General features: G+C 42.2%; 1 protein-coding gene across 2 annotated transcripts in view; it reads right to left on the bottom strand.

The window, feature by feature from the left end:
- PRKCB (protein kinase C beta) overlaps positions 1-20,027 on the bottom strand; it is a 386,071-nt gene that overhangs the window by 106,954 nt on the left and 259,090 nt on the right. For both annotated transcript variants that reach the window (XM_054454155.2, XM_054454154.2), the window contains exons 7-8: positions 19,828-19,962; positions 3,134-3,230 (exon numbers count right to left, since the gene is read on the bottom strand). In XM_054454155.2, the coding sequence (XP_054310130.1) occupies positions 3,134-3,230; positions 19,828-19,962 (232 nt within the window). The remainder of the gene's footprint in view (positions 1-3,133; positions 3,231-19,827; positions 19,963-20,027) is intronic.

The following is a 20,027-nucleotide window of genomic DNA, read 5'->3' as shown; positions in this document are numbered from 1 at the left end:
CGATGTGCCTTCAGAAACAGGAATACACTCACTAATGGTTGCCTTTTCATGTCTGCAATTTAGAGCCCTAGAACTCAAAGCCCCGTAACCAAACAGAGGCAACCAACTCTGACGTACTGAAATATACCACATGTGGTAACTGGGCTCTTGGGATAAATGCTAAAATCCTTGGGATATCATGCCTGTAATCCCAGCACTTTGGGAGGCCGAGGTGGGCAGATCACGAGGTCAGGAGATCGAGACCATCCTGGCTAACATGGTGAAATCCCGTCTCTACTAAAAATACAAAAAATTAGGCAGGCGTGGTGGCGGGCACCTGTAGTCCCAGCTACTCGGGAGGCTGAGGCAGGAGAATGGCGTGAACCCAGGAGGCGGAGCTTGCAGTGAGCCGAGATCGCACCAGTGCACTCCAGCCTGGGTGACAGAGCAAGACTCTGTCTCAAAAAAAAAAAAAAAAAAAAAAAATCCTTGGGATAAATGCTCTTGGGTAAATGCTCTTCGGATAAATGCTAAAATCTTTGGGATAAATAGTCTTGGGAAAAATGCTCTTGGGTAAATGCTCTTGGGATAAATGCTAAAATCCTTGGGATAAACACTCTTGGGATAAATGCTAAAATCCTTGGGATAAACACTCTTGGGATAAATGCTAAAATCCTTGGGATAAACACTCTTGGAATAAATGCTAAAATCCTTGGGATAAATACTCTTGGGATAAATGTTAAAGTCCTTGGGATAAATACTCTTGGGATAAGTGCTCTTGGGTAAATGCTCTTGGGATGAATGCTAAAATCCTTGGGATAAATATTCTTGGGATAAATGCTAAAATCCTTGGGATAAATACTCTTCGGATAAATGCTAAAATCCTTGGGATAAATACTTTTGGCATAAATGCTCTTGGGTAAATGCTCTTGGGATAAATGCTAAAATCCTTGGGATAAATACTCTTGGGATCAATGCTAAAATCCTTGGGATAAATACTCTTGGGATCAATGCTAAAATCCTTGGGATAAATACTCTTGGGATCAATGCTAAAATCCTTGTCAAGCCCAGCACAGCCCTGCGTACTCTGACTCATGCCTACTTCCCCAGCCTTTCCTTGGACTCTCTTTGGCTTTCTCTGCTCTACCCAGGCCGGTCTTCCTTCAGTCTCACATGGTTGCTATATAACCCCCAACCACAGGGCCTTTGCACATGCTGTTTGCAGAACAGAATACATTTTCCCCTTTTTACATGTTAAACTTCCATTGCTGTTTCCTCCCTGACACCTCCCCATCCTCTCAAACTGCGTGACATTTCTCTTGTACATGTTCTCAAGGTACCTGATCTCTCTTTCCCAGGACTTTACATGGTCTTTACATGTTTTTTTATTTGCACGTGTCATTATTTGATGAATAACAATAATAAAAATTCATTTCATTTTAGCTATGCTATTATATACATTTTTGGGGAGTTAGTAGGCCATCATGGCTTATCTAGAATTGATCATCTCCCACCAGACTCAGTGTATTGAGTTTGTGGGAACAAAATAATGTGTTTTCCCTCAGGAAACTACTAAAATCACTCAATGCACATATAATGTAAGTATTCAAACCTATCTTCCCCCAAACATTTTCTTTATAAAGCAAGGATGTGTCCTATACACCTGCTGCTCTTAGGTAGCTGAAAATGGTGTTTATTTGTCCCCATAGAAGGAAAGGGGTTTATCTCAGGTAGGAGCAGAGCTAGCAATGTGACTCAAGGTCACAGCCAAGGGCTTTCCATTTGATAAAACTATTCTCTGGGAAGATCTACCCCCAGGGTATTTCATGAAGTCATTAGCACAATCAATTCCATTCGTTAACTATATAGCATCATTCTATCAATAGAGCCAACCCAGATTCCATCCATCAGCAAGCCTAGCTGACTCAGCCTCCAAAATATATCACTTCTCTGTCTACTTTTTTTTTTTTTTTTTGAGATGAAGTCTCGCTCTGTTGCCCAGACTGCAGTGAGCCGAGATTGCGCCACTGCACTGCAGCCTGGGCAACAGAGCATTACTGATCATGCAGTGGCACGATCTTGGCTCACTGCAGCCTCTGCCACCCAGAGAAATTCTTGTGCCTCAGCCTTCCGAGTAGCTGGTATTACAGGCGTGCACCACCATGCCTAGCTAATTTTTTTGTATTTTTAGTAGAGACGGGGTTTAACCATATTGGCCAGGCTGGTCTCAAACTCCTGACCTCAAATGATCTGCCTGCCTCAGCTTCCCAAAGTGCTGGGATTACAGGCGTGAGCCACTGCACCCAGCCCTCTGTCTACTTCTTTCATTCACCATGACTACCATTCCAGTCCAAGTCACCATCAAAATGGTGGGCAGTGAATGAGCACTTTTGAAGAAATGTCTAAGCCTGGATGCAGACAGGGAAGCAGGAATAACTTCATAAGGCAAGGGCATTTAATTGGGGTCTTGAAGGATTAATCAGAGTTTTCTAGGAGATAAAACAACCTTGCAAAGGCTCAGAGTCATGAAAAGTCTTGGTAGGAACCATGCCATAAACAGGAAAATCAGCACAGCAGCAAACCTAACTGGTTCCCACTGATAAAAGAAGGAGATGAAGAAAGAAGAAAGAGAGAAGAGAGAGGAAGAGAGAGAGACAGGGGAGAAAGAATGAAAAGAAAGAGGAAGGAGGAAGAAAGAAAGGAAAGAAAGGAAGGAAGGAAAGAAAGAAAGAGGAAAGGAGGGAGGGAGGAAAGGAAGGAAGGAGGAAAGGAAGAAGGAAGGAGAGAGAAAGAAACAAAGAAAAGAAGGACAGAGAGAGAAAGAAAAGAAAGAATGAGAGGGAAAGAGAAAGAGAGAGGAAGGAAGGCAGGAAGGAAGGAAGGAAAAAACAAAGAAAAGAGGGGGAGAAAGAAAGCAAGCAAGAAAGAAAGCAAGAAAGCGAGCAAGCAAGAAAGCAAGCGACAAAGCAAGAAAGCAAGAAAGAGAAAGCAAGAAAGCAAGCAAGAAAGAAAGAAAGGAGAAAGAAGGAAAGAAAAGAGAGAGGGAGGAAGAAGGAAGGAAGGAGAGAAAAAAAAGAACGAGAGAGAGAGAAAGAAAGAGGAGAGAGAAGAAGGAAGGAAGGAAAAAAGAAAGAAGAAAGAAAAGAAACCTCACCTCAAATTTCTGCCGCAGTTCTTCATTGGCCTCACTTCCTTCTGGTGGCACAGGCACATTGAAGTACTCGCCTTCCTCCTGGCTCAGTAACTTAAACCTGAAGGGAGACAAGGGGGTGGAACATATTTCATGACTCTACTCGATATTATTTTATTGATCAGGATATGAAAAGGAGGCCTATATAAAGCTCTACTTGAAAAAATATATGTTGAGTGTTTTTTGGTTTGTTTTGGTTTGTTTTTCAGTATGTTGGGTGGGGGTAGTGTGCGTGGTACACTACCAGGTACACTATGTATTTTTGTAACTCTTCCATGGACAGCAGAAAAAAAATGTATATCACGTGTACATAGGAGGCAAAGTTCTCACTCTATATACACACTTACACAGTTTTCTTAGTTATATCATTAAATTACTGTATATTTTTACCTACTTTTTGTCCATTAAGTAGTTTCTTATTCTGAAAGGATGCTATGAAGATCCCTCATCGTAAATTTCTTGTTGTTGTTGTTATTGTTGTTGTTGCTTTTAGAGATAGAGTCTCACTCTGTCACCCACGCTGGAGTGCAGTAGTGCAATCATAGCTCGCTGAAGCCTCGAGCTCCTGGGTTCAAGCGATCCTCCTGCCTCAGCTTCCTGAGTAGCTGGGGACTATAGGCATGTGCCACCATGCCCAGCTAATTAAACAAAAAAAATTTTTTTGTAGAGATGGGAGCTGGCTATGTTTCCCAGACTAGTCTTGAATTCCTGACCTCAAGTGATCTTCTCACCCTATCCTCCCAAATTGCAACCCCCACTGCCTGGCTGTAAATACATTCTTGTCATGCTCTTCCAGCGTTTCTACCTTTCATCCTACATAGGGTGCCACTTTGCCATCCTGGCACTCAACTGCATTTAGGTGATCATGGACTTAACTTCATGATGCTATTTTCTCTGCAAAAGTTTTCCCAAAATGTGCTGTAGTCAGCCTTTTGAGAAACGGCATCCCTTAGTGGTTAAGTGCACAAGCCCTAGAGTCAAACCATGTCTGGGTGCAAATCTCATCTCATAACCTTAGACAGGCTGGTTAGCCTCTCTGGGCCTCTGTTTTCCTCATCTATAAATTGGAATACAAATTCCCTTTTCATAGAATTCTTGTGAAATTGAAATGTAATGATGCATGTAAAATGATAAGTACAGCATTTGGCATTCAACAAGTGTTCAATTAGTGGCATCATCATGATTATTATTACTGTGACTAATGTCATTATTACTATTTTAGAGACAGGGTCTTGTTCTGTCACCAAGGCTGGAGTGCAGCAGCACAATCATAGCTCACTGCAGCCTTGACCTCCTGGGCTCAAACAATCCTCCTGCCTCAGCTTTCAACTAGCTGAGACTAAAAGCACATGCCACCACACCTGGCTGTTTTGATTTTTTTTTCTTTTTTTCTTTTCTGGCAGAGATAGGGTCTTGCTATGTTGCTCAGGACAGTCTTGAACTCCTGGGCTCAAGCAATCCTCCTGCCTCAGCATCCCAAGTAGCTGAGATTATAGGCACATCCCACCATGCCCAGCTACTACTAATATAATAATAAACATGGGGGCTTCAGTTTGTTTCTTGACCACAAAGATTTTTCCAGCTAGTAAGAGGATGAGATGAGTGTGAGGAAGGAAAAGGGACATTCTAAAAGCATTTGAATCAGTGGGAAAGAAAAAAGACCCCAAAACTCCATGCTCTCAAAGATCATTCCTAACCAAAGTTTAAAATTTTCATCACAATGTTTTCTCTCCATTCACGAATCTTCTTACACAGCTTCCAAAAATGGGCTAGGTGATTCAAAGCAGAGAAGACAATTTAAGCCTCTACGCCTCCACATTTAATATTCCAAATTTTCTTCCAAAATTCCACGGAAATTACCAAAAGAAATACAAAAACAAGAGAGCATCTGTATCTTTGCTGGAAATCGAGAAGGGTGCTATCCACACAGCAGGGACTTCCAGGGATTCCTACAAATTAAAGTAATAGGAAGAAAACAGAGCTATGTTGGGTAAACTTTAACTTTATCCATTCAGATGCTACCTTTGTGGATTTGCTAGATTTGTATATCAGCATTGAAATATCTGTTTTACTTTTTTAATAATAAATTTAATTTTAAAGGACATTTTTTATTTCTTCCTTGGAAGGAAATTCAATATCACTTGTTACAAATAGAAAATAATTGTTAAAAACAAACAAAACAAAACAAACAAAAAGATAAACAGGTCGTCGTGGTGGCTCATGTCTGTCATCCTAGCACTTAGAGAGGCTGAAGAAGGAGGATCACCTGAGGCCAGGAGTCCAAGATCAGCCTGGGCAACATAGCGAGACCCTGTCTCTACAAAAAAATTAAAAAAATTTAGCTAGGTATGGTGGCGCATGCCAGTAGTCCCAGCTACTTGAGAGGCTGAGGTAGGAGAATCGCTTGAGTCCAGAAGGTCAAGGCTGCAGTGAGCTATTATTGCACCACTGCACTCCAGCCTGGGTGACAAAGCAAGACCCTGTCTCTCAAAAAAAAAAAAAAAAAAAAAAAGGCCGGGCATGGTGGCTTATGCCTGTAATCCCAGTACTTTGGTAGGCCAAGGTGGGCAGATCACCAGGTCAGGAGATCGAGACAACCTGGCCAACATGGTGAAACCCCATCTCTACTAAAACCACAAAAAAATTAGGTGGGCATGGTGGCACGCGCCTGTAGTCCCAGCTATTCGGGAGGCTGAAGCAGGAGAATCGCTTGAACCCGGGAGGCAGAGGTTGCAGTGAACCGAGATTGCTCCACTGCACTCCAGCCTGGGCAACAGAGCAAGACACCGTCTCAAAAATAAAAAAATAAATAAATAAACAAATGGAAATCAAGGAAATCAAGGTTATGCACGTGCAAGTAGATGGTGTTGCTTACTAAAGGCTTTCAATCTAAAGCCTGCCGCTGCCCCCTTTTTAATGGGAGACCAGCAAAGAGCAAGTGTTAGAGTGCTAACGATATATCAGAGACCTCTGAGATTTTCTCTTTGCCATAATTTGAAGAACTGAAAGAACACTGACAAAATAATTGCTTTCTTGGGGCACAATTCAATATTATTTATGCCCGGACTGTGAACCATCTAGAGTATTTGGGGTCTCACACTTGGGAAAATACAGATAAAGGGGAATTGACCAGCTGTCATCCATAAAAGGTGCCCCAACAGAGCCCAATAATGACCCTGGCTGAGACCATCAAGGACTGGGTGAGGGTTGCCGATTCCCATTCATATGCAAGAGGAGAGATGTCAGTTCCTGGAGCAGCAGGCAGGGCATGGTGCCACAGCGTGTGTTCACGGTGGCCAGTACGCCACAGAGTGAGTGAAGGACGCTGCCACTACTGCCTCCAAATAGGACACATGTGCCCCCTCAGAGAGGAGCAGGACCCCTTCTGACTTTGAGATGCACAGAACGAACATGAGGAAGATGGGCTCTCCATCTGGCATGAGGGCTGCCTGTTATGCACTTGTCTCCACTGTAGTCCCACCCAAATGTCAGGAACAGGACTCCTGATCTGACAAAACAGAATTCCAAAAAATACAAAAGACTCCTGTCTCCCTTTATCCGGGTATGAAATGTTAGAACAAGGACACTTGTCATTTCTGTGCTCACCCTTCTATAAGGATGGGCAAATAAGCACAATAGGATGTGTGAAAAATTTAGTCATTTAAATAGAAAGAAACAATGTATAATCAAATAACTCCCATGAAATAAAACTGCTGCCAAAAGAGAGAACATTCTAGAAACTACCTAATTCATATTTTCAATGAGATTCGAGAGGTTGGTGCATCTGTGAAAACGGAACAAATATGAGAGTGGGAAAGACTACTTTCAGAAGAAAAATATAATCACTGAATTAAAAAATTCATTTGAGACAGTGAACACAGCACGGATAATTCAGATAACAATTAGTCAATGAAAAGAAAAACTTGAGAAATATTTCTGGCAATTCGCTTGATATCTATCATATTAGATTGGAGTTGAACTGAATGCTTTATATACCATAAGAAAAATGCATATTACCAAAATTAATTTACAACATGAAAAGGAGGAGAAGGAACATTGCAACATACATATGTCAGAAAAGACATATTAATATTCTTCTCATATAAAAAGTTCTTACAAGTCAATAAGAAAAAGGCAAAAGGACATAGTCATATATAAATATAAACAAATGGCAATATGCAAATGAAAATGTTCAACATAATTTCTAATACAATATGTGTATAATCTTTGTATCATATCTTTGAAATTTATAGCACTGGATGTTAATGTTAATAAACTGAAAAGTTTCACACAAGATTGATAAGACTGTAAATTGATTTTTAAAATTGTAGGACATTTTGGCAAACACTTTAATAATGCGTATATGCTTAAAGTCATCAATTCCAGGCACAGAAATTTGTTAGGAAATTATTAAAGCAGGGCACAAAATTTTGCCACAATTATGTTTATTGCAGATTATTTTTAGGTGAAAAATGCAAGGTACCAAATAGTATGCACAGTAAGATTTCATTTTTGCTTCACTCTCTCTCTCTATAGGGTCAATAGTGGTTATGGGCACTGGGAATCTGCGGTCTCTGAAATTCTCCAATTTCTTATATTTTTCTAATAATTATTCAATTAACAATAATGACTAACACTTACTGAGTGCTGTTTAGCAGACATTGGGCACCACACTTATATTAACTAATTTGATACTGCAACAATCCTGTGACATAATTACGACTATTATCTCCAAATGAGGAAACACAGCACAGAGAGGCTAAGTAACTTGCCAAGGGTACACAGCTAGGAAGTGGTACAGTAGAAATTCTAACCCGGGAAGTCTGATTCCAAAGCATTAGTTTTTTGGTTTTTTGGGTTTTTTTTTTTTTTTGTAATAAGACCAAAATGTGATTATTAACAATAACAAAAAGCCTTTTTTTAAAAAATGTAATATAACACTGATTTAAGATAATAGTTATCTGTTTAGAAGGAGATAAAAAAAAGAATGAAATAGGAAAGAAAAACTTTAGAAACAGAAACACCATAAGAAACATGGCAGTTACAGCTATAAGCATTAAAACACTTTCCTGTGGAAAAAAGATTTTCAGATTCAGGATTATAAATCATCCTACTATAAAGACACATGCACATGTATGTTTATTGCAGCACTAGTTACAATAGCAAAGACTTGGAACCAACCCAAATGCCCATCAATGATAGACTGGATAAAGAAAATGTGGCATACATACACCATGAAATACTATGCAGCCATAAAAAAGGATGAGTTCATGTCTTTTGCAGGGACATGGATGAAGCTGGAAACCATCATTCTCAGCAAACTAACACAGAAACAGAAAACCAAACACTGCATGTTCTCACTCATAAGTTGAACAATGAGAACACATGGACACAAGGAGGGGAACATCACACACCAGGGCCTGTTAGGGGGTGAGGGGCAAGGGGAGGGAGAACATTAAGACAAATACCTAATGCATGCAGGGCTTAAAATCTAGATGACAGGTTGATAGGTGCAGCAAACCACCATGGCATATGAATACCTATATAACAAACCTGCACGTTCTGCACATGTATCCCAGAGCTTAAAGTGAAATTTAAAAAAAAAAGAAGAAAAGGCCAGGCGTGGTGGCTCACGCCTGTAACCCCAGCACCACTTTGGGAGGCCAAGGTGGGCAGATCATGAGGTCAGGAGTTCGACACCAGCCTGGCCAACATGGTGAAACCCCACCTCTACTAAAAATACAAAAATTAGTTGGGTGTGGTGGCCCATGCCTGTAATCTAAGCTACTTGGGAGGCTGAGGCAGAAAAATCACTTGAATCCAGGAGGCAGAGGTTGCAGCGAGCTGAGATCGTGCCACTGCACTCCAGCCTGGGCAATAGAGTGAGACATTGTCTCGAAAAGGAAAAAAAAAAAAAAATCCAACAATGTGCCACTTGTTACACAAGACCAAAGGACTTAGAAAGATCAGACATAAAAGAATGGTGGGAAAGGACCTACTAGGGAAAAGGGATTGACCACACCACAACCTGAGGACACATGCAAAGGTCAGTTCAATCTCATTAATTCCTTGGCTCCCCGTGTTCTTCAGAGTAGAAGACAAAGTCCTGACAAGGCCCACAGGATCCTCCAACCCTCTCCCCATATCCTCCCAGACCTAATCCTCCTCCGCTCTCCCCTCATGGATCCAGCTCCAGCTACACGAGTCTCCTTACTGCTCTTCCAACTTGCCGGGTGCACTCCTGCCTCAGGGCCTTTGCGCTTGCCGTCCTCTCTGCCTAAGACAACCTCTCCCTAGATATCCACACAGCTCACTCCTCATCTGCTTTAGATCTTTGCTCTATGTTACCTTTTCAGTGAGTCCTTTCCTGAGTTTCCCATAAAATCTGAATGTCTCCACTCCTTAAGATTCCTTGTTCCCATTTCTTGTTTACTTTTCTCTATGGCATTTATCAGCCTCAAACATGCCATGTTTTACTACTTATTTTTGTTCATTTACAATTGTTGTTTATTTTTCTTCAACTAGAAAGAAAACTCCATGAGGCCATGGATTCTTGTCTGTTTTGCTCATTAGTGTCTCTTCAGCACAGTAAGTGCTCACTGTGTATATTCAATGAATGAATGAATGAATGAATGAATGCCAGCAACGAAGTAAAATTGTAGAGAAAATGCATTAGTTGCAACAAAGATAACTTCCTGTCAATATAATAAGACTTGTAGAGTTATGTGGTTAATCATATTGCCATATACAGATAAGGCAAAAACCCCTAGAAATAAAAAGAATGTTTGTGAATCATTTTGCCTGAAGAAACTTAATAAGCACCACACATTTAGCTCAAGCAAACAAAAGGACAATATGAAGACATAAAAGATCTGGACCTTGGCCGGGAGTGGTGGCTCACACCTGTAATCCCAGCACTTTGGGAGGCCAAGGTGGCCGGATCACCTGAGGTTGGGAGTTCGTGACCAGCCTGACCAACATGGAGAAACCCCATCTCTACTAAAAATACAAAATTAGCTGAGCGTGGTGGCGCATGCCTGTAATCCCAGCTATTCAGGAGGCTGAGCTCGGAGAATCGCTTCAACCTGGAAGGCAGAGGTTGTGGTGAGCTGAGATCGCACCGTCACACTCCAGCCTGGGCAACAAGAGCAAAACTCCACCTCAGAAGAAAAAAAAAAAAGATCTGGAGCTTATAATACTTTGGAATGAATAAATGTATACCCTATACTCATGGACATAAAGATGACAATAACAGACACCAGGGACCATAGAGAGGAGAGGGGAGGGGAGGACAAGGGTTGAAAAACTAACTGTTGGGTACTATGCTCAGTATCTGGGTGACGGAATCATTCATATCCCAAACCTCAGCATCATGCAATATACCCAAGTAACAAATCTGTACATGTATCCCGTGAATCTAAAATAAAAGTTGAAAAAAGGTTTACTCTTTCTCCACAAAAAAGCATACTCTACAAATAGCTAATACAATCTTTTTCTTGAAAGCCCACAGAACTTTTAACAACATTGAACAAATACTAAGCTATGCTGAAAGAAAGGAAAGAAAACAGGAGGAAAAAAGAAAAGTGCACAGGCCATATTCCCTAACTTGAAAGCACTAAAACAGTAACTTAACATTAATATTAAAAATTTAAACAAAAATCTAATTCTAGGGGTTAAAAAAATGCCTAAATTAAAGCATGTTAGAAAAGAAACTAAAACCTCAACTGCAGGCCCTCAAGGAAGCAGCAAAAGCCAGAATGTTAGCGTATCGAAACTTAGAGGAAACATTTATTCCCTTAAATCCTTGTTCATTATTTTTGGCCAGGTGCGGTGGTTCACACCTGTAATCCCGACACTTTGGGAGGCTGAAGTGAGAGGATGACCTGAGGTCAGGAGTTCGAGACCAGCCTGGTCAACATGGTAAAACCTTGTCTCTACTAAAAATACAAAAATTAGCCGGGTGTGGTGGCAGGCACTTGTAATCCCAGCTACTCAAGAGGCTGAGACAGGAGAGTCACTTGAACCTGCAGAGATTGTGCCACTGCACTCCAGCCTGAGCATCAGAGCAAGACTGCGTCTCAAAACAAAAAACAAACAAACAAACAAAAAAGCTATTCATTATTTTTAAAGAGCAGAGTCAGGCAAAAGAAGAAAAAATAAATTAGTAAAATGTTCAACTGAAAGTCAAAGCCAAACACAAAATAAACCTACAAAAAAGGAGAAAACAAACAAAATTGATACACAAATCCCAGCGTTAATTCCTTGAAGAAAATAAATAAGTAAATAAAGCAGATGAATCTCTGGAAAATGAAGGGGAAAGAAAGGAGACAGTATAAATAAACAAAATTAGAAACAAAGAGGAGGATTTGACAACAGATACAGGGCAGTTGGCGAAGAGGCAGACGGGGGGCCTGGGGCTGGTGCACCACATCTGGGAGCTTCCACAGCTGCATCTGCTGTTTCTGCCACACGGTCTTCAATTACAGCACAACAGAAGAGCTGGTGGAGCCCATCCCCTTCTAAACGGTGAATCTGAGTTTCAGAAAGGGTGTGAGACTTACTCAAGATCACATAATCCCAGGGGCAAGAATCCAAATGTCTACGATCTGGTCCATTTAGAGTCAAGACAGCATCACAAATGTCTTGGCCGTAAATCTGAAGAGGACTTTTATCTGCAAAATCTGCAGAGGGCTTTTATTTTGGAAAAGTTCCCTTCCAACTATTATGTCATCGACTTCACAGCTATCCTAAGTGGTGGATGGAGGATAGGGGGTGTTGTAATAAATCTGATGGGTGGCATACCTGCTGAGAAGGCTATAGTACAGAGAGGTGAAGTGGCTCACCTGAGGTCACAAAGCATCCATCCAGTCAGGAAAGCCAAAATAAAATCCGAGCTGTCTACCCTCTAGCCTTCCACCTAACCCTGTATCAGGAGGCAAAATGGGTTTTGTATATGCTTAGGCTCTGGCATCACAGAAACCTGGACCTGAACACAGCACCATTGCTTACAAGCTGTGTGTCCCTAACATGCTGCTGAACTATTCTGATTCTTGGAAATGATGCTCTACCTAGAATAACTGGAGAATTAAATGATCATCTAAGTGTAAATGCAGTAATATTTTGGGCTTACTCCTGATACACTATCCCTATTCTTAAGCCATTTTTTTTCTTCCCTGCTCTCTGCCTTAGGGGAGTAGACAAGGCAGGCGCTAGCCCAGGAAGAAGGATATGGCATGTGTGGGAGTTAAGCCACTTTTGCAAAAATTATGACAGTAAGAGAAATATGACATAGAAAAGTTATGACAGTGTAAGAAATCGGACCTAACTAACTCCATCTGCTTCTAATCTCCAAACTGTCTTTGTCCTTTCCTGGGCCTAGGCCAAGCTAACTATGGGAAGAATTTAGTTTCAGTTCAACTTCATTTTTTATTTGTATTTGTTTCTTTATTTACTTTGAGACAGGGTCTTTCTCTGTTGCCTAGGCTGGAGTGCAATGGCACGATCACAGCTCATTGCAGCTTCGACCTCCTGGGCCCAAGTGATCCTCCCACCTCAGGCTCCTGAGTAGCTGGGAGCACAGGTGCATGCTGCCATGCCTGGCTAAATTTTTTGTTGAGACAGGATCTCATTGTTGCCCAAGCTGGTCTCTAACTCCCGAACTGAAGCAATCCTCCCACCTTGGCACTCCCAAAGTGCTGGGATTACAGATATGAGCCACCATACCTGGCCATTAGTTTAACTTTAAAACAAAGACGATAACAGCTCCTTCCCAAAACTAACCATCTCCTTGCTTAGGGACTAAAACTGCCTTTGTAAAACTAACATATTAGCCACAAAGTTAGAATTCTGGCTCCAGAGACATGTAGCCAGAGGTCACAAGATTCAGGATCTCCCCAATTGCTCCTATAGATAAAATCACTATTATAGACCTAAAATTGGTGTTTGAAATATTTTCCAGACCCTGTATTCTGATGGACCAGCTGGTGCAACCCAGACCGGGAATCCATACAACGAAACTGGCTTACCTGGTCTTGTGATCCTCACCCAGGAAATGACTCAACATGAGACAACAGCTTTGACCCCCTATGATTTCACTCTCAACCCACCAATCAGCATTTCTCATTCCCTAGCCCCCCTTCTCACTAAACTATCCTTGAAAAACCCTAGTCTTTGAATTTTGGAGGAGGCTGATTTGAGTAATAAACTCCCATTCTTCCGCTTGGCTGGCACTGTGTTTATTTAACTCTTTCTCTGCTAAAATATTGCTGTCTCAGTGAATCAGCTCTAGATGAACTCATTGGGTGATTATAAGAGAAGCCCCTCCCTTTGGGGCTTGGAGAACCTTGGGAAAGAAGAAAGGACAGGTGGTGGGGAGAGGTGGGTTTCCCTCCTCCTCGGCTGGAACGCTGGCCAGAGACCTATCCATGCACCAGGCAACATCACTCCAGCAGCAGCAGAAGGAGCAGACAAGACTCCTCAGGGGGAGGACTCAGGCAGGCTCCTGGCCTCCCTGAACCAGGCCCAGCAGTAGCCTATGAGTGGGACAGAGAGGGTGCTAGATGGAGGGAACTCACAAGGAGAAGCAACAGGCCAGGATCTTCAGCACAAAGCCAGAATGATGCCCCAAAGCTAGGTGGGACCAGTCCCACTTCAGTGGGCGCTGGTTTAGGAACATAGGCTAAAAATAAAATCTTAAGGCCCCCCACTGACGGAACAGACCCCTCTTCTTGGCCAAGAGGATCTAAGAAAAACCTTAAAAATGGAATTCTCAGCCATGACAGAAAGGAGATTGGACATGTCTCGTTATACCCCCTCTCTTTTGGAGTTTAGATACAACAATGGACTGACATGAATGTTAAAATAGAGACCATAAGACTGACAAAACAGACTCTTTGTGGCAATAAAATACCAGATTATAAACAGGACTAAGGCCAGGCCAGGCAAAGGTGAAGTCACACTGTAGGCAAGCCATCTTGCTGCACGGCATCCTCAACATAAAACATTTCTTTTTTTTTTGAGATGGAGTCTCACTCTATCACCCAGGCTGGAGTGCAGTGGAGGGATCTCAGCTCACTGCAACCTCCGCCTCCCGCATCAAGCCATTCTCCTGGTCAGCCTCCAGAGTAGCTGAGATTACAGGCATGCGCCACCACACCTTGCTAATTTTTTTGCATTTTTAGTAGAGATGGGGTTTCACCATGTTGGCCAGGCTGGTCTCAAACTCCTGACCTCAAATGACCCACCTGCTTCGGCCTCCCAAAGTGCTGGGATTGCAGGCATGAGCCACCGTGCCCAGCCAACATAAAATATTTCTTTCTGTTAACTCCAAGTTTTAGCAAAGCCTTACTCTAACCAACTGTAAATTAAAGAATCTCCTATAACCCATAAGCCGCATTTAAAGCTATCCTGCCTTTTGGGCCCAAACCAATGTATAATCTCCATGTATTGATTTATGTCTTTGCCTGTAACTTCTGCCTCCCCAGAATGTGTAAAATCAAACTGTAATCTAACCACCTCAGGACCACTTATTCAAAGCTTCTTGGGTTTGTGTTTCCCCTGGCCACAGTCACTTACATTGACTCAGAATAAACTTCTTTAAAATATTTTACAGAGCTTGGTTTTGCTGTTAACAGGGACCAGTCAGAAAAGTGAAACAGTGAAGCTCAGAAAGTACCACATGCAGCATACAGAGTCCCTTCTCCTCGGTCACCAGGAGCTCACAAAAGTGCATGAGAAAGTCTAAGTCCATTATAGAAAAGAAAGAAGCTTTATTTTTTCTGCACACCTGATCAGTGCTGTGTAAAAGTGTGACTCCACAACATCTGGAAAAGCTGGACCAAGAGCCTGGCATCTATTAAGAGTCAATGAGTAGTAGCTATTGTTATTATAATTATTATTATTATGTTTCCTCCTGTCACACTGATACCCCCTGAGGATCACGCATTCTTTCTCTTTAACCTCTTTAAGTTTGATTTAAAATGAGAATGAAAGACCCACTGTGAGTAACTGATGTACACCCTGCAAAGTCAAGTCATTTGTATGTTAGGGAAAAATATCCAAAACTTGGGGGAAAAAGAAAACCAAAAAGATGACCGTGTGAACTTTTAATGTCATGCTAGAGCATTTTCTAATTAGCTATTTCTTTCCTCACAGTAATATTACTTTGTTTAGTTTATTATTCACCATCAAGTCAGCCCCAGATGGCCTCCCTAGTCTGTGAAGATACATGTTAACTTTTAGAAAACTGAGGTGAAATCTTTGCCCAGGCTGGAGTGCAGTGGCATAATCTCAGCTCACTGCAACCTCTGCCCCCTGGGTTCAAGCGATTCTTCTGCCTCAGCCTCCCGAGTAGCTGGGAATACAGGCACCTGCCACCATGCCCAGCTAATTTTTGTATTTTTAGTAGAGATGTGGTTTCACTATGTTGGCCAGGCTGTTCTCAAACTCCTGACCTCAGGTGATCCACCCGCCTCAGCCTCCCAAAGTGTTGGGATTACAGGTGTGAGCCACCATGCCTGGCCAAAATCTTTTTTTTTTTTTCATTCCAGTGGATAACCCCAAAGCTTACAATTCGATTGTCCTGTTTATCAGTCAGTTTTATATTTAACTGAGCAAAGTTATTTCAGCATATCTTTTTCTACTGACTACACGAACATCAGTTTATCAAACCTTCTGTGGAATCATTCATTCATCCTGCTGCTTTTCTCCTTAGTGAGCTAAGGAAATCTTTGGCCAATGCCCATTAATGCCCATTATCTATCTTACGAGAACTATGTTTTTAACCATTTGTGAATTGTGCTTTAACACAACTCTTTTGGGGTACATTCTGTAAACCCAAAATAAAATTCTAAGCCCCCTAGCCATGTAAATGGACCCCTTCTCTCAGCCAAGGGCATTCCAAAGTTAACCTGAAAAACTGTTTCAGGCCATGACGAGAAGGGAGAGTCGGACATGATGTCTCATTATATCCCCTTCCTTTTGGAATTCAGGAAAAGCCAACCAGCATTAACATCAACACAGACCTTAAGTCTGATAAGAAACAATTACAATCTAGTCTCTCTGAAGCCTGCTACCTGGAGGCTTCATCTTCACGATAAAACTTTGGTCTCCACAACTCCTTATGTAACCCAGACATTCCTTTCTATTGATAACAGCTCATTCAACCAACTGCCAATCAGAAAATTGTAAAATCTACCTATGACCTGGAAGCACCTCTCCGTCCCACTTTGAGTTGTCCTGCCTTTCCAGATTGAGCCAATGTAAATCTCACATGTATTGATCGATGTCTTATGTCTCCCTAAAATGTATAAAAGCAAGTTGTACCCCATCCACCTTGGGCCCATGTCATCAGGGTCTCCTGAGTCTGTGTCACTGGCACATCCTTAACCTTGGCCAAATAAACTTTCTAAATTGATTGAAATCTGTCTCAGATACTTTTGGGTTCAAAACTCTCAGCTCCTGTCTTCTTCACATCTTCCATCATGTTGTCATTGATTTGTCATTTGCGTAATTCCTTGTTCAATGTTTATCTCCCCACCCCACCCTCTGCCATAAGCTAAGCTCCATGAAGTCATGTCTGTCTTATACCTCCATGTGTTTCTAGTGACCAGCACCTAGTGGACACTCAATATATGTTTCAAGAAAAGCCTAAGATAGGCTGGGCACGGTGGCTCAAGCCTGCAATCCTGGCACTTTGGGAGGCCAAGGCAGTCAGATCACAAGATCAGGAGATTGAGACCATCCTGGCTAACATGGTGAAACCCCATCTCTACTAAAAATACAAAAAATTAGCCAGGTGTGGTGGTGGGCACCTGTAGTCCCAGCTACTCGGGAGGCTGAGGCAGGAGAATTGCTTGAACCCGGGAGGCAGAGGTTGCAGTGAGCCAAGATCACACCACTGAACTCCAGCCTGGGTGACAGAGCAAGACTCCATCTCAAAAAAAAAAAAAAAAAGGAAAAGAAAAAAAAAAGCCTAAGATGAAATATGGAGCCAAGACAAGGAAGTCATAAGGTGAACAATGGAAAGGAAAGATGTGTGTGTGGTCCAAATGACACATCTCTTTCTTGCTAAACCAGTTTGATTTTTATTTTCTTTCACTTGAAGCTGAAAAAGTCCTGAATGAGACTATTCAGATATGAAACAATTTATCTTAAAGAAGTAATAGCCGCCCAGTTGCCACTTCTCCCAAAGTTATAGTGCCAGGTTAAGCTATTTCTTCTGACTCCTTGACTCAGTTAACTGTGAAACAGTTGCCAAGGGGGCTTACCCAGCCTCTCTCTTGGTAACATTGGAGAATATATATATATATATATATATACATTTGCTATAGGAAGGGAGCAAAATAAAATCTTCAGGACAAAGGAGACATAGCAGCTGACTATGAAAACAACACCCCAGTACATCTGTGATCTGTGGCCAGCCTTGCTAAGGACTCCCAAGGAAGCGGCAGCTTCTCAGACACTATCTGACAGTGGGTTGCTCATATCTTTTAGGTGAAGTGTACAAGCCACTGTAGTGTGCATGGAGCCAGTCATGAAACTGTCTTTGCAGAAATTGTAACAGGGAGAAAATGACGATGTCAGTGAAAGAGATTTGATCTAACCAACCCCCATCTTGCCTTTAACCTCCAAACTGCCCTTACTCTTTCCTGGGCTTGGGCCAAGTTACCTTTGGGACAAATTTAGTGTTTATTTTATTTTACTTTATTTTATTTTATTTTGAGATGGAGTCTTGCTCTGTCACCCAGGCTGGAGTGCAGTGGCATGATCTCGGCTCAGTGCAACCTCCGCCTCCCTGGTTCAAGTGATCCTCACATGCCACCACGCCCAGCTAATTTTTGTATTTTTAGTAGAGACAGGGTTTCACCATGTTGGCCAGGATGGTCTCGATCTCCTGACCTCGTGATCCACCCACCTCAGCCTCCCAAAGTGCTGGGAATACAGGGGTGAGCCACCGCGCCTGGCCTAGGGTATATTTTAAATGATAATAGCCTTTGCCCAAAACTAAACTACCTTCATAAAGCTAATGAGAGACCACCAGCTTAGGAGGATGAGAGGAGCCTGAATTCTGCTAAGGTGTAGACATAAAGGATTACCAGCCATTATTCCAGAGGTCACAAGATTTGCAACTTTCCCAATGACTCCCGCAGATAAGATCACTATTGTAGACTGGCCTTTTAAGATGTCTCTTTAGGTTTTTTTGCATTTCTGGTAACCAATGGCTCCACCCCGACCAGACCACCAACCTAACTTTGAAAGAAATTTGGTGTATATTTTAAATGATAACAGCCCTTTCCCAAAACTAAAGTGCTTTTGTAAAACTAATGAAATATTGCCAAGTTAGGAAAATGAAAGGAGCCTGAATTCTGCTAAGATGTAGACATGGATTATTATCAGCCTTTATCCCAGAGCTGACAACACTTCCAACTTCCCCAGTTACTCCTGCAGATAACATCACTATTGTAGAACCTGAGATTGGCCTTTTGAGATGTCTTTTCAGGCTTTTGCCTTTCTGACAACCAGACTGCCCCACCTGGACCTGCCAACTAGTCCTGTGGCCCCACCCAGAAGTGGACTTAGTGCACGAGGACCATTTTTCACACCCCTATTACTGCATCCCCAACCAGTCAGCAGCACCCATTCCCTAGCCACCCTACTCCTTGCCAAACTATCTTTGAAAAGCCCTAGCTTCCAAATTTTCAGGGAGGCTGATTTGAGTCATAAAAAACTCTGTTCTCCCATTTAGCTGGCTCTACGTGTGTAAAACTCTTCCCCTATTGCAATTCTCCCGTCTTGATAAATCGGCTCTGTCTGGGCAGCAGGCACAAAGAAGCCACTGGGCAGTTACAGTCTCATCATGTAGTTTAGTAAAGTGGCCCAGATGTAATAAAATAGGGAGTGGTGAGGACGGTGATAAATAGAAAATCCATGTCCTGTCTAAAGAGGGCATTAACTATTCAACTGTTCTCAATTGTTGCCTTCTAGCCCCAGATTTTTAAAATACTAGAACTAACTCCCTCCCTCCTTCCCTCTGTCCCTCCTTCCCTTCCTCCCTTCCTTCCTGCTTTCCCTCTTTCTTTCTTTATTTCTTTCTTTCTTTCTTCGTTCTTTCTTTGTTTTTCCTTTCCCTTTCCCTTTCCCTTTTTCCTTCCTTCCTTCCTTCCTTCTCTCCCTCTCTTTCTTTCTTTTTTCTCACTCTGTCACCCAGGCTGGAGTGCAGTGGCTCAATCCCTGACAACCTTGCTCACTGCAACCTCTACCTCCAGGGTTCGAGGGAATCTTCCCATCTCAGCCTCCCAAGTAGCTGGAACTACAGGCACACACCACCATGCCCAGCTAATTTTTCATGTTTTTGGTAGAGATGGGGTTTCACCATGTTGCCTAGACTGGTCTTAAACTCCTGAGCTCAAGTGATCCACCTGCCTTGGCCTCCCAGAGTGCTGGGATTACAGGTGTGAGACACCAGGCCTGGCCTCTTTCTTTTTTGTTTTTAGTACAAAGACCAAACAAAACTTATCTGCGAGGCAGATCCGATCAACCAGACTTCACTTTGGGACTCTGTTTTAGTATTTCAATTTCTGGAGAAAAAGGAAAACATACCTGACCCCGTGTTTGACGGAGCAAGTGTATGGTAGCTTTCAAAGCAAAATCTTACTTACCAGCCATCAACACTGGCTTTTTGCAGTTCAGAAATCCCAAAGGACAAAGATCCCATGAAGTCATTCCTGCTGGTCAAATCCCAATCCCAGATCTCTACTGACAGTCTTCTGTCTTTGTCCGATTCTTTCAGCTGACTGCATAGAGAAAAAGAAAAGACATCAGTGGAGGTTGTAGTAATTTCTCAAGCAGAAGAAATGTA

Source organism: Pongo pygmaeus, chromosome 18 (genome assembly GCF_028885625.2).
Source record: "Pongo pygmaeus isolate AG05252 chromosome 18, NHGRI_mPonPyg2-v2.0_pri, whole genome shotgun sequence".
In the NCBI taxonomy this organism is placed as follows: Eukaryota; Metazoa; Chordata; class Mammalia; order Primates; family Hominidae; genus Pongo; species Pongo pygmaeus.
The sequence above is the reverse complement of the archived record's forward strand: the minus strand, read 5'-3'. Positions and strand labels throughout refer to the sequence as shown.